The sequence below is a fragment of the Nerophis ophidion genome, linkage group LG06, assembly GCF_033978795.1.
Source record: "Nerophis ophidion isolate RoL-2023_Sa linkage group LG06, RoL_Noph_v1.0, whole genome shotgun sequence".
NCBI lineage: Eukaryota > Metazoa > Chordata > Actinopteri > Syngnathiformes > Syngnathidae > Nerophis > Nerophis ophidion.
Genome location: NC_084616.1, coordinates 10,641,490 through 10,656,506, shown reverse-complemented (window position 1 = coordinate 10,656,506; position 15,017 = coordinate 10,641,490). Strand labels below are relative to the sequence as shown.

Sequence of the window (15,017 nt, the reverse complement as noted above, 5' to 3'; positions counted from 1 at the left end):
CATGTTGACAATAACTAGGACGCATCGCTCCAATCTTGACATGGAAGGGGTCAGAACCTTCTCCACCTGAGTGGAAGCCTGGCTTGCATCCCGTCATGAAAGTGTTGGAGAACGGTGAGGGACTCCAAACCGGCTGAGTAGGCTCCCCAGAAGCTGGGTCTAGCATGATGTGAGCCTTTGACCGATGGACAGAAGCCGTGTGTCCAGGATGTGTTGTTCCTTTAGGAGGGTGGTGTCATGTTTCTGCTCTGGGGCCCGTGGACGTTTTTGATTGCGTCACCGAAGGTCGGCGTCTGCAAGAGATTGAACTTCTCCCGCTTTCTTGACCCACCAATGGTTCTCCATCTGCCGTCTTGATAGATGACAACTGAGCGTGGCTTGCAGTTCTGACCCACTCTTTATCTAAATGGGTATATATCAACTTCCCAGCAGTCGGCATCCTAATGACGGCAGACCTTGTACAGTAAGTGACAAAAGCAGTGCAGTGGTCAGGTTGTGTAAATGGTAAATAAAAAGAAAATATAATGATTTGCAAATCCTTTTCAACTTATATTCAATTGAATAGACCGCAAAGACAAGATATTTCATGTTCACATCGAGAAACCTATTTTTTTTTGCAAATAGAATTTAATGGCAGCAACACATTACAAAAAGGGCATTTTTACCAGTGTGTTACATGGCCTTTCCTTTTAACAACACTCAGTAAAGGTTTGGGAACTGAGGAGACACATTTTTCAAGTGGAATAATTTCCCATTCTTGCTTGATGTACAGCTTAAGTTGTTCAACAGTCTCCTGCCTCATATTTTAACCTTCATATTGCACCACACATTATCGACGGGAGAGAGGTCTAGTCTAGTACCCGCACTCTTTTACTACAAAGCCACGCTGTTGTAACAAGTGGCTTGGCATTGTCTTGCTGAAATAAGCAGGGGCGTCCATGAAAACGTTGTTTGGATTGCTCCAAAAGCTGTATGTACCTTTCAGCATTAATGGTGCCTTCCCAGATGTGGAAGTTACCCATGCCTTGGGAGCTAATACACCCCCATACCATCTAACATGCTGACTTTTGAACAGTACGGATGGTTCTTTTCCTCTTTGGTCCGGGGGACATGAAGTCCACAGTTTCCAAAAACTATTTGAAATGTGGACTCGTCAGACCACAGAACACTTTTCCACTTTGCATCAGTCCGTCTTAGATGAGCTCGGGCCCAGCGAAACAAGCGGCGTTTCTGGGTGTTGTTGATGAATGGCTTTGGCTTTGCATAGTAGACTTTTAACTTGCACATACAGATGTAGTGACCAACTGTAGTTACTAACAGTGGTTTTCTGAAGTGTTCCTGATCCCATGTGGTGATATCATTTACACACTGATGTTGCTTGTTCCCTGAGAGATCGAAGGTCACGGGCATTGCCGCTTACGTGCAGTGATTTCTCCAAATTCTCTGAACCTTTTGATGATATTACGCACCGTAGATGGTGAAATCCCTAAATTCCTTGCAATAGCTGGTTGGGAATGTGCTTTTATACCCAATCATGGCACCCACCTGTTCCCAAATTAGCATGTTCACCTGTGGGGTGTTCCAAATAAGTGTTTGATGAGCATTCCTCAACTTCCTCAGTCTTTTTTGCTACTTGTGCCAGCTTTGCATAGTAGACTTTTAACTTGCACTTACAGATGTAGTGACCAACTGTAGTTACTGACAGTGGTTTTCTGAAGTGTTCCCGAGCCCACGTGGTGATATCCTTTACACACTGATGTTGCTTGTTCCCTGAGAGATCGAAGGTCACAAGCATTGCCGCTTACGTGCAGTGATTTCTCCAGATTCTCTGAACCTTTTGATGATATTACGCACCGTAGATGGTGAAATCCCTAAATTCCTTGCAATAGCTGGTTGGGAAGCTGCTTTTATACCCAATCATGGCACCCACCTGTTCCCAATTAGCATGTTCACCTGTGGGATGTTCCAAATAAGTGTTTGATGAGCATTCCTCAACTTCCTCAGTCTTTTTTGCTACTTGTGCCAGCTTTGCATAGTAGACTTTTAACTTGCACATACAGATGTAGTGACCAACTGTAGTTACTGACAGTGGTTTTCTGAAGTGTTCTTGAGCCCATGTGGTGATATCCTTTACACACTGATGTTGCTTGTTCCCTGAGAGATCGAAGGTCACGGGCATTGCCGCTTACGTGCAGTGATTTCTCCAGACTCGCTGAACCTTTTGATATTACGCACCGTAGCTGGTTGGGAAGCTGCTTTTATACCCAATCATGGCACCCACCTGTTCCCAATTAGCATGTTCACCTGTGGGATGTTCCAAATAAGTGTTTGATGAGCATTCCTCAACTTCCTCAGTCTTTTTTGCTACATGTGCCAGCTTTGCATAGTAGACTTTTAACTTGCACTTACAGATGTAGTGACCAACTGTAGTTACTGACAGTGGTTTTCTGAAGTGTTCCTGAGCCCACGTGGTGATATCCTTTACACACTGATGTTGCTTGTTCCCTGAGAGATCGAAGGTCACGGGCATTGCCGCTTACGTGCAGTGATTTCTCCAGACTCTCTGAACCTTTTGATATTATGCACCGTAGCTGGTTGGGAAGCTGCTTTTATACCCAATCATGGCACCCACCTGTTCCCAATTAGCATGTTCACCTGTGGGATGTTCCAAATAAGTGTTTGATGAGCATTCCTCAACTTCCTCAGTCTTTTTTGCTACTTGTGCCAGCTTTTTTGAAGCATGTCGCAGGCATCAAATGAGCTGGTATTTGCAAAATATGACGTTTCTCAGTTTGAATGTTAAATATCTTGTCTTTGCAGTCTTTTCAATTGAATATAAGCTGAAAATGATTTGTTGTGTTTTGTTTGTATTTACCATTTACACAAGGTGACAACTTCCCTGCTTTTGTTATCTGCAGTGAGTACTAATCAGTGATGTTGAAACAAGGCAGCACCAGTATGACCACACCAAACAGTGTTCATAAAAACTTTTAATTACTCCATTTTTTTTTGTTGGTTAGCTTGATCTCGCCCTCTCCGCCCCCCTCCCCCATCCCCCCGTCTCCCCCTCTACCATGGCAACTAAGCACAGCGCCGGCGCGTCTAAAGACCTAAGAAGGGAAAATGGAGTGTTGACGAACCCGAGAGCGAGCTGGAACGCGAACGTGAAAGCAAAAGAAGGAGGTGTATGTACAAACTAGCCGCGAGCTTTCTCTTGGCGGCCCCCCGTGGAACGGACGGAACGAGGACGCCTGGTGGTTGTTTACCAGCCGGGTGTCTACATTCCAGCTATACATATACAGCATACATATATATATAGAACTATGTACACAAAGTATAAATACAACCACAGTCTCGTACACTTTCTACACCGCACACGCATCACAAGGGGGGGAGAGAGGGGTGAGGGCGGGTGGGGTCTCAATCAAGCAAGTGCTGACTTTGGAGTAGTCCGTGTTGAAAGCAAGCGAACCCGCAAACACGACAAAAACCTTTTGAAGACGTACGACGTTGTCGCTGGAGCTCGCTCTCGGGCTGGGCGCCGCGCGGCGAACACGTTGTTGTGACGGTAGAGGGCGTTGTTGTGATGGTAGAGGGCGGACAACAGGTTGAAGATACAAAAACAACAACAACAACAAAAAAAGAACTCTTTAAAGCGGCGGTATCTTCTTTACAAGCTGTTTTTGTTTGAATTAAAGACTGTGGCGAGGCGGGCGGAGTGCTCGTTCGCGGGAGTGACGGCTGTTTCCGTTGGCAGCACGGAGGGGGCGGGGTTTAAACACAGGAAGTGTACTTCATTCACTCCCGCAATTCCCTTTCATAGCCTGCGACGCCGACTAACATCAATTTTACCGTGAATGCTCCAATCAACCGTAAGGGGTGGACAATGACCCGCAGCTTTCAAAATATTTGCTCAGATGTGCTGTGCAGGTTGAATCATTATTTAAGTTTCAATTTACAAAAAAAAAAGTAAGTTACAGAAAGTGGAACCTGTTTTGGCTGACTTATGTCAACATAACTGACATAAATATCTTTTGATTAGGATTACTGAGTCAGCATTCGTTTGTTCTTTAGCGCCGTCACAACATTGGTTGTACATTCAACCTAAATGATGCACTCTAAATTATTACTGCAGGTAAAAAAGTGAATTGTGTATAGAATTAGAGCATTTACGGTAAAAGTCTACGTGTGTGTGTGTGTGTGTTTGAGATTCTACGGCGTTGAGAAACAATAAAAGCGTACTGGCTCGTAGCATCCAGCAGGGGTCAGGAGCGACAGGATGGGTGGGTAAAATGGGGTGGGTGGGGCGGGCGTGAACTCTGACCTCCTCCCTGCCTCAGCCCGACTTGGAGCCCACCAGAGACATGAGTCCATCCGTGCTCATGGACTTGGGGCGCTCCAGCGGGAAGCCCAGGGCTCGACTCCACACCAGCTGGGCCAGCACGCCGAGAGCCCGCGACACACCAAACAGCACCGTGTAGTAGTTCATCTCCGTCATGCCGTAGTACTGTTGAGCACACGCCCGCGTTAGCGCGGGGATTTGTCAACACCAGATTGCTCCACGGCGAAGGATCAGAGATACGACTTCATTCTACGTGGAGATAATTTGTTGTGTGGTAAAAATGGAAAGTTTTCACGATCACTTTTCAGTTTTATTTTTGGCAAATCAAAACTTTTTTTGTACTCAGAACATACAATTCTTGTTTTCTTTTTTTATCCAAGTAAAAAAAAAAAGCCGCATTTTATGTTTTTATTCTCTCCGCCTTTAAAAAAAACAAAACATCTGTATTTTTGTTTTGTGGTAAAATGTTTTTTTTTTACCCCAAAGTTATTTGTGTTTGGATAAGTCCATTTTTTTTCTGTCATTTGTGGTCTTTGGTAGATGAAATAAAGCTACATTTTACATTTTTTTCCCTCTCCAGTCTTGAACCCAAAAAACACAGCAGTAATTTCTTGTGTGGTAAAAAAAGGCAAGTTTTCACAATCATTTTTCACTTTTTTTTGTGAAATCAAAACTTTTTTTGTAGTCAGAACAAACAGTTCTCGTTTTTTCTTAGTTTTTTTTAATCCCAAGTCATTTGTGGTGCCAAGTAAATAAAATAAGGACACATTTTATGCTTTTATTCTCTCCGCCTTTAAAAAACTAAACATCAGTATATTTGTTTTGTGGTAAAAATGTCTCGTTTCCCCAATTACTTTTATTTATTTTTCTCCCCAAAAGTTATTTGTGTTTGGATAAGTCAATTTTTTTTCCTGTCATTTGTGGTGTTTTGTAGATGAAATAAAGCTACATTTTACATTTTTTTCCCATCACTTTTGAACCCAAAAAACACACCAGTAATTTCACATTTTGGGGGAAAGTCAAAACTTTTTTTGCACCGAGAACATAAAATTTTAATTTTATTTTTTTTTTAAAAGTCATTTGTGGTGCCAAGTGAATAAAATAAAGCCACATTTTATGTTTTTATTCTCCCCGCCTTTAAAAAAAGGTTTGGGGTAAAAATGTCTAGTTTCCCCAATTACTTTTTTTTTACCCAAAAGTTATTTGTGTTTTGATAAGTTAAATTTTTTTCAGTCATTTGTGGTGTTTTGTAGATAAAATAATGCTACATTTGACATTTTTACCCCTCTCCACTTTTAAACCCAAAAAACACAGCAGTAATTTGTTGTGTGGTAAAAATGGCAAGTTTTCACGATCACCTTTCCCTTTTTTTTTTTAACTCAAAACATTTTTACGAGTCAGAAGATTCAATACTTGTTTTCTTTTTTTCCCCCAAAAGTCATTTGTGGTGCCAAGTAAATAAAATAAAGCCACATTTTATGTTGTTATCCTCTCCGCCTTTAAAAAACCCAAAAGATCAGTATTTCTGTTTTGTGGTAAAAATGACTTGTTTCCCCATTTACTTTTTTCTTACCCAAAAGTTTTTGTGTTTGGATAGGTCAAATTTTTTTCTGTCATTTCTGGTGTTTTGTAAATGAAATAAAGCTACATTTTCCGTTTTTTCCCCTCTCCACTTTTGAACCCAAAAAACACAGCAGTAATTCGTTGTGCGGTAAAAATGGCAAGTTTTCACTTTTTTTTTTATTGGTAAATCAAAACTTTTTTTGTAGTCAGCAGATAACATTTTCATTTCATTTATTTATTTTTTTTGAATCCCAAAAGTCATTTGTTGTGCCACGTAAATAAAATAAAGCCACATTTTGTTTTTATTCTCCCCGCCTTTAAAAAACAAAACAGTATTTTTGTTATGTTGTAAAAAATTCTAGTTTCCCAATTACTTTTTTTTTTTTTACCCAAAAGTTATGTGTGTTTGGATAAGTCAATTTTTTTTTCTGTCATTTGTGGTATTTTGTAAATGAAATAAAGCTACATTTTACATTTTCTTCCCTCTCCAGTTTTGAACCCAAAAAAACACACCAGTAATTGGCTGTGTGGTAAAAATGGCAAGTTTTCACAATCACTTTTTACTTTTTTGGGGGAAAAATCTAAACTTTTTTTAGCACCAAAAACATAAAATTTTCATTTTATTTCTTTTTTAAATCACAAGTCATTTGTGGTGCTAAGTGCATAAAATAAAGCCACATTTTATGCTGTTATTCTCTCCACCTTAAAAAAAACAAAACCTCAGTATTTTTGTTTTGTGGTAAATTTCTTTTTTTTTTTTTAATTTTTTAACCAAAAAGTTATTTGTGTTTGGATAAGTTACTTTTTTTTCTGTCAATTGTGGTTTTTTGTAGATGAAATAAAGCTACATTTTCAGTTTCTTCCCCTCTCCACTTTTGAACCCAAAAAACACAGCAATAATTTGTTGTGTGGTAAAAATGGCAAGTTTTCACAATCACTTTTCAGTTTTTTTTGTAAATCAAAACTTTTTCTGAGTCAGTAAACAAAATTCTGTTTTTTTTTTTTAAATCCCAAGAGTCATTTGTGGTGCCAAGTAAATTAAATAAAGCCATATTTTATGTTTTTATTCTCTCCGCCTTAAAAAAAAACCAAAAAAAAAACCATCAGTATTTTTTGGGTGGGTAAAAATGTTGAGTTTCCTCAATTACCTTTTTGTTTTCTACCAAAAAGTTATTTGTGTTTCGATAAGTCAAATTTTTTTCATCAAAACTTTTTTGTAGTCAGAAAATAAAGTTCTTTTTTTTTTATAATCCCAAAAGTATTTTGTGGTGCCAAGGAAATAAAACAAAGCCACCTTTTAAACATCAGTATTTTGTTTTTGTGGAAAAATGTTTAGTTTCCCACAATTTCACTTTTGTTTTTTTATACTGAAAAGTTGTTTGGATAAAAAAAATCTAATTTTATTTGGTCATTTGTGGTGTTTTGTAGATGAAATAAAGCTACATTTGATGTTTTTTTCTCTTCACTTTTGAACCCAAAAAACACACCAGTAATTTGTTGCGTGGTAAAAATAACATTAACTTTTCTTTTCTTTAAAAAAAAAAAAAAAAAGTTTTTAGTCAAACAAGAATATTTTCATTTAATTTCCTTATTAAATCCCAAAAGTCATTTGTGGTGTTTTGTAGATGAAATAAAGCCACAATTTATGTTTATTTTTACAAACTTTTTATCCCCCAAAACTCAATAGTAATTAGTTTTCCCTATCACTTTTCTTTTTTAAAAAAAAATGGATTATAAAAAATCTGTCAAATTAGTGAATTCTCATTATATTTATTTTTTTTATTTTTTAATCCCATCGGTTTGTAAACAAAATATTTAAATGACATGTATTCACTTCTTAGACTTTCTAGAGCAGGGGTGTCAAACGTACGGCCCGGGGGCCAGATCAGGACCACGAACAGGTTTTGTCTGGCCCGCGGGATGAGTTTGCTAAGTATAAAAAAATTAACCTGAAATTTTTGAATGAATCTGTTCTAAATGTGTCCACTGGACGTCGCAATGGCAATTCTTTGTATCTTTGTAGGTGATGCTACATATGTACAAAATAAACCAATAAGTACATCAGTTGAGAAAAATTATCAAACTACATAAATATCAAAATGTAATTTGATTTTGATATAATTCTTTTATCTCGATAGATTGAAAATCAACACCAACAAGTTGACTGATAAACATTATCACATAATTTATTCAGAAAATACAAATAACGACAAAGATGGAATACTATTAAGTGCAACATGTAAGACTAAATAAAACCAACAACATTATGATTTGTAAAATTTCAGAATCTGCTTGTTTTATTTTCAAACAATCTGAAGTTGTCTTTATTTTTAAGTTATCATGCCGTGATTTTACCAGTCCGGCCCACTTGGGAGTAGATTTTTCCCCTTGTGGCCCCCGATCTAAAATGAGTTTGACACCCCTGTTCTAGAGTAATTTAAGGGTCCACAGCAAGGTGAGTGTGAGTGTGCGAGGTGTTCCAGGACTCACCTGCAGCAGCACGCCACTGTGGGCGTCCACATTGGGCCAGGGGTTCTTGGCTTTGCCCTGCTCCAGCAGCACGTCGGGCACGATCTTGTAGAGCTGGGCCACCATCTTGAACATGGGGTCGTTGGGCAGGTGCTTCAGGGCGAACTCGCGCTGGCAGGTGTAGCGAGGGTCCGTCTTCCTCAAGACGGCGTGGCCGTAGCCCGGCACCACCTGACACGGAGAGGGGGCGGGGGGGTCACGTTTCATCCAATGTCATCAAACACCATCGTTTTGTCTTCTTCTTTTTTTACCCTTCCGGACTTGAGCGTGTTCCAGATGTAATCCCTCATGCGCTCGTCCGACACCTCGCCTCCCAGCTCCTTCTGCAGGGCCGTCAGCCACACCAGCACCTCCTGGCAGACGTCAACGCACGACGTCATCGCAAGTGAAAAGTCAAACGCCCCCAGTTACTGAGCAAAGACTCAATGACCCACCTGGTTGGCCAGACCGTGCAGAGGACCGGCCAGGCCGTTCATGGCGGCGCTGAAGGACAAGTAAGGGTCTGACAGGGCGCTGCCAACCAAGTGGCTGGTGTGGGCGCTGACGTTGCCTCCTTCGTGGTCACTGTCACATGACACAAAAGAATGCGTTCCTGATCAGGCTGAATGAAGACACTGCAGCAAACCACCAGCAGAGGGCGTAAATTATTCAATCTTTTGCTACTAATAATGCTTATGGAACAATTGGAACAGAAATACTGTGTAAAAGGGGCTAATACGTCTTGCATCGCTCTATTAAAAATTGCTGACCAAGCAGTATTTAGCCACACCTGAGGGTGCAAAACAAAGTCGGTAGCACATTCCAGACATACAATTCAACAATCGCATTAAAACTAATTGTGACACAGGAGCAGAATTATGAAAGTAACAAGAAAAGAATGAAATGGTAATACTAATAGTATTCTGTCACTTATGTTGCAATATCCTAATAAATGAGAACATGTTGCAAATGTTATTCATTTATGAGACCAATCAAAGACTAAATAAGATTTGTTTTCATTATTTATTTTTACAGTTTTTTACAATAAATTCATCCCTCACCACAAAGTGTGTCATTTCCCTCAATGGATTAAAAAAAACCCTCTACATATTTTTGGACTAAATTAAGCATTTTCAAGCAGAAAAATGGCTTAATAAACTAATAAAATAAGAGTCTCAGAAAGCTACCGTGCACAAGCTCACAAGCTACGGAGTATGCCGCCAATGTATGTCTTGTAAAGTGTATAAAAAGGAGAATGGAAGCTGGACAAATAAAATTGCAAAAATCAAGCACTTTCATGTGGTATTGGACAGAAAGGAAGACTTTTTTTTCTCCTCCATTTGAAAATGTGGACGTTATCACTACTGTCTGTTCATTAGGTCTGGATTATTCAAACTAAAAGACATTGTAGAATGGCATACTGTATTAGTGATGTTCAAAGCTAGAAATAAAGTTCTACAAAAGTCTTACAAAAGTTATTTGTGTTCACGGCTAAAGATGAGAACCACAGAAGGCCCTATGATTTTAAGCATCCAAGAGAGCGAACAAATTTGGAACAAATGTGCTTGTCTGTTGCTGGTGTGAAAGCACGGAATTCTCTAAAGAAAGACTTAAAAAGTTGCAAGAATATCTAGGAATTTTAAAAAGAGTTAAAAAGAGACAATTGGAATTATATCAAACTAATTTTTGGTTTTGATTGGACGCGTCATTGTGAAAATGCTTAAACGAAAATGAAAAAGTATGTTGGAGTTTGGGTGTTGGTGGAGGAAACAGTTTTAAAGTCATCTAAAATAATTTGTGTTAAAAAGGGAGCAGATAAATATAAGAATAGTATTCTTCCATCTGCTCCTTTCTGATCATGGAAATGTATGAGAAACAAAAAACAAGTTTCAACTGTATGTGGCTTGTATATATGCATTTTCATGAAAGGAATAAAAAGAGATGATGACGACTGATTCTAATCAATGCAAGTCATCACAATCAGGTAAGAGATTATTACCTTCTTATATTCTTGTCTTCATGAAAAAAATTAATCTATATGTGTTAAACATGCTTATATTATCATTAAACACATTTAACTTGTTAACAAAAACCTCTCTTTCATGAATAAATAATAATAAATGATATATATGAAGATGAGGTAGATCCCTTCGACTTGCTCGCCTGCAGAAGAAGCGTGGGCACCCCTGGTTTATAAAATAAAGTGGCAACAATAATTACATTTTTTTTAAAGTGTAATTTGTCCACAAAAAACAACCGAGGAACCCCATAGTGTGACTCTGCTACTCCTGAATGTGTGAAAAAATGGGCTTCTACTATGTTGCCTGCGTTATTTTTCTGACAAACACACACCATTTTGTGATTGGGTTATTAAAACCCAAACTCAAATGGAGTCCAAATTTCTCACACGGTTTAACAAAACACCTTGTGTACTTTAGGGTGTTTGGTTCAATCAGCATGAAATGTGGCACACATCTTTAGGGGACTGAAAAACACAAGTGTAAAAGGGCAGGACTTGACAAGTAACTGTAGATATTTTCAACACAACCATTGGGGAGTTAAAGGCCCCGCTCTCACACCCGAAAGTTACCTGTGGATGGTGAGGTAGAGTCTCATGAGCTCAGTGAACTGGGCGTCGCTGTAACCCAGCATGTTGGTGAAGTTGTGGGACCAGTCCAGGTTGGAGTCGATGGCGCCGATGCTGCTGCCTTCGCGATACAGGTTGCGATAGATCTTGGCGGCGATGCAGGGCAGCTTGGCAATCAAGTCCATGGAGTCCTCGTAGACGAACTGGAAAAAGGACCGGAAGCAAGGAAACAGTGGTGAGGACTGCAATGCTATAAAACAGGGGTAGGGAACCTATGGCTCTAGAGACAGATGTGGCTCTTTTGATGACTGCATCTGGCTCTCGGATAAATCCGAGCTGACATTGCTTAACACGATAAGTAATTAATAATTCCACTTGTAATCACAGTGTTAAAAATTATGTTCAAAATATAAAAAAATTCTCATGCATTTTTAATCCATCCATCCGTTTTCTACCGCACCGGTTTAAGAAGTTGCGTTAATGGTAGGAAGTTATTTATCTACTATTGGTTAGTGTGAAGCTTGCCCTCCTGGGGGTTCTTCAGACCACCAAGCACTGACATGAGAGCCTGTTTCAGGGTTACAATATTGTTTTATTTTTCAATAAGTCTCTCAGTTTTTGTCTTTCGTCCTCGCTTGTGCTTTGGCTCCAGCTCCAACCCCGTCTCTCCTCCCGGCTGCTGCTTATAACCGAGCGGTAGGTGATTAGATAACAAGGCCCAGATGGGTCATCTACGCACCTGTCGCTGATTTCGAGGCTGATCCTGACAACACCCCGCTTCGCTGCAGGCCACGCCCCCCTCCACAGTTAGCTTCAGAATAACAATGTTATTACAAAGAATAAAAGACCTTTTGTAGTCTAGAAATGTTGTTCCAACTTAAAAATGCAGGCGTTTAGTTGTGTGCAGTATAAAAAAAAAATTATATGGCTCTTACAGAAATACATTTTAAAATATTTGGCTTCTTGGCTCTCTCAGCCAAAAAGGTTCCCGACCCCTGCTATAAAAGCTTAAAATAAACACATCTAGTTAATTAAATTAGAGTCACTGGGTGCGTGGTCTTCAGAAGCAAATAACTACTGGGGTCTGATGAGCAGTGCGGCAATCAACAGTTGTGGCTGTGGGCAACATCCTGAAGTAGGTTTGATTTACCTTAACAAGAAGGCAGTAGCTAAGTCTGGAGTATGGTCTGTGGTCAGTATCTTGCTCACGATACACTTTAAAGGGGAACTGCCCTTTTTTTTTGGAATATTACCCATCGTTAGCAATCATGAGAGACAAGACAAAATGTTGTTAATTTTTCTGCTTAAGAAATCGTCCCATTCTTGGTGGCTAGCAATGCAGCTAACGGGAGCAATCAATTCTACCTCTAGATCACTTTAATCTGCTCGGTGGCCTTGTGGTTAGAGTGTCCACCCTGAAGGTCGTGAGTCATACCAAAGACTATAAAAATGAGACTTATTTACTCCCTGCTTGGCACTCAGCATCAAAGGTTGGAATCGGGGATTAAATCACCAAAAATGATTCCCGTGCCCGGCCACCGCTGCTCCCCTCACCTCCCAGGGGGTGAACATGGGGATGGGTCAAATGCAGATAATTTCACTACACCTGGTCTGTGTGTGACTATCGTTGGGACTTTCACTTTTAACTTCAACTTTAAAATGCATTCAAAAACCGTCAATACTTAAATTTACGTTCTGCAACGCGTTCACACATGGCGCCCAGTAGTCACGTGAGTGTCTTTTGACCAATCATTGAGGAGACCGCTTGAAACCAGTTTTCCATACTCTATACACCATTGTTTTTCAATCTTTTTTGAGCTAAGGCACATTTTTTTCATAAAAAAAAAACAGAGGCACACCACCAGCAGAAAAGGTTAAAAAATGAAAGTCCACCAGGTTGTTGTGCCTTATTTTGAGTTTGTTGTTGTTTCCTGTGTGTAGTGCTTTAGTTTCTGGTTTGCACTTTTGGTGACCCTTCCTGTTTTGGTGGTGTTCTCCTGTAGCAGCTTCACGCCTTCCTTTGAGTGCTATTGCCCGCACCTGCTTTGTTTTCACAATCAAGACTACATACGTTGTGCGTGCACTATCCTTCTTTTTGGGGACATTGTTTATTGTCATGTCATGTACGGATGTGCTTTGTGGACGCCGTCTTCGCTCCACACGCTGTAAGTTTTTGCAGTCGTCCGGCATTCTGATTTTGTTGACTTTGTAGCCAGTTCAGTTATAGTTTTGTTTTACATAGCCATCCCTATGCTTCAGTGCCTTTTCATAGCGGGACTTGCCTTTTGTTAATTTTTGGTTGAAGCGTTACACACCTTTTTATCTGCACGCGGTCTCCCGCTGTGCTCTGCATAATGGGATCACGACAAACCACCCTCGACGCGTTTCAACTTCTACAAAGCAATGAACTACCTGCTGCCACCTACTGATATGGTGTATTACAAGATTACCCTGCCGAGCTCTACACAGCACAGGCACTAGACAACGGCACATTATTAAGATTATTGATTTGCAAAAAATATTTTATGGACCAATTAGGTGAAGTTGCATAATTTACCAGGCACACTAGGCAATATCTCTGTACTGTGGTTGAAAATCACTGCTATACACAACTCTGCCACGAGCGGTACACTGGCTCCATCTAGTGGTATGCCAAAGAATCACTTGATTAAAGAACAGCGTTTTAGTTTCCTATATACAAAATACAGCGTTATTGTTACTGTGTGTATTGTTAGAGGCAAAAATATTAAATCTACTTGTTGAATGAAACCTCCCCCTTGGTTTTAAAGAATATTTGGGACCACCATGCCAGTAGTTCTCAACCTTTTTTCAGTGATGTACCCCCAGTGAACATTTTTTTAATTCAAGTACCCCCTAATCAGAGCAAAGCATTTTTGGTTGAAAAAAAAGAGATGAAGTAAAATACAGCACTATGTCATCAGTTTCTGATTTATTAAATTGTATAACAGTGCAAAACATTTGCTCATTTGTAGTGGTCTTTCTTGAACTATTTGGAAAAAAATATATAAAAATAACTAAAAACTTGTTGAAAAATAAACAACAGATTCAATTATAAATAAAGATTTCTACACATAGAAGTAATAATCAACTTAAAGTGCCCTCTTTGGGGATTGTAATAGATATCCATCTGGATTCATGAACTTGATTCCAAACATTTCTTCACAAAAAAATAAATCTTTAACATCAATATTTATGGAACATGTCCACAAAAAATCTAGCTATCAACACTGAATATTGCATTGTTCCCTTTTTTTCACAGTTTATGAACTTACATTGATATTTTGGAGAAGTATTACTCAATAAATATATTTATAAAGGATTTTTGAAATGCTGCTTCTTTTAGAATATTTTTTTAAAATCTCACGTACCCCTTGGCATACCTTGAAGTACCCCCAGGGGTACGCGTACCCCCATTTGAGAACCACTGCGCTATGCCATTGTAGTTTAATGTTGGTTATTACGGTGGTACATGGAAACCTAAGTTTTTCTAAGATGGTACTAGCTGAAAAAACTGAGAACCACTAACAGAGAATTGACTATTTCGGACTTTGCCTTGGTTAAATTTATAGCGCCACTTGATGATTTGCCATTGACTTTTATTGTAGACAACAGGTTTGTGTGAATGTGCGGCTCACCTCCCAGTACTTGGACTTGTGCACGCCCTCCGAGTAGGCGCGTGCAAAGCTGCTTTCACTGTTGAGTGCCGTGATGGCGGCGCTGAACTGAGACATGGGGTGCAGGTTGGTGGGGAAGTTGTCCAGCATGGTGACCACGTGTGAGGGGAGCGCCGCTCTTTTAGCCCACTCTTTGGACACCCATTTGACCTGGCACACGGACACAAACATGCACACTTTGGACACGTCTGGCTTGTACATTCAACTTGTTACACAATAAAACGCGCTTTTTTTCCCCTTCCAGAAGCTCAGTCACTGAAGGTGAAGGCTTGTCAGTCTAATTCTTCCATATCTCGAGAGATAAGACCACACTGTAATAAAC

General features: G+C 39.7%; 1 protein-coding gene across 1 annotated transcript in view; it reads right to left on the bottom strand.

Annotated features, from left to right (window-relative positions):
* Window positions 1–4,294: 4,294 nt before the first annotated feature.
* The window catches only part of cs (citrate synthase), a 31,119-nt gene continuing 20,396 nt past the window's right edge, over window positions 4,295–15,017 (bottom strand). The window contains exons 6-11 of the mRNA XM_061902628.1: window positions 14,657–14,845; window positions 11,004–11,203; window positions 8,869–8,998; window positions 8,686–8,787; window positions 8,396–8,605; window positions 4,295–4,507 (exon numbers count right to left, since the gene is read on the bottom strand). Of these exons, the coding sequence (XP_061758612.1) occupies window positions 4,337–4,507; window positions 8,396–8,605; window positions 8,686–8,787; window positions 8,869–8,998; window positions 11,004–11,203; window positions 14,657–14,845 (1,002 nt within the window). The 3' untranslated portion in view covers window positions 4,295–4,336. The remainder of the gene's footprint in view (window positions 4,508–8,395; window positions 8,606–8,685; window positions 8,788–8,868; window positions 8,999–11,003; window positions 11,204–14,656; window positions 14,846–15,017) is intronic.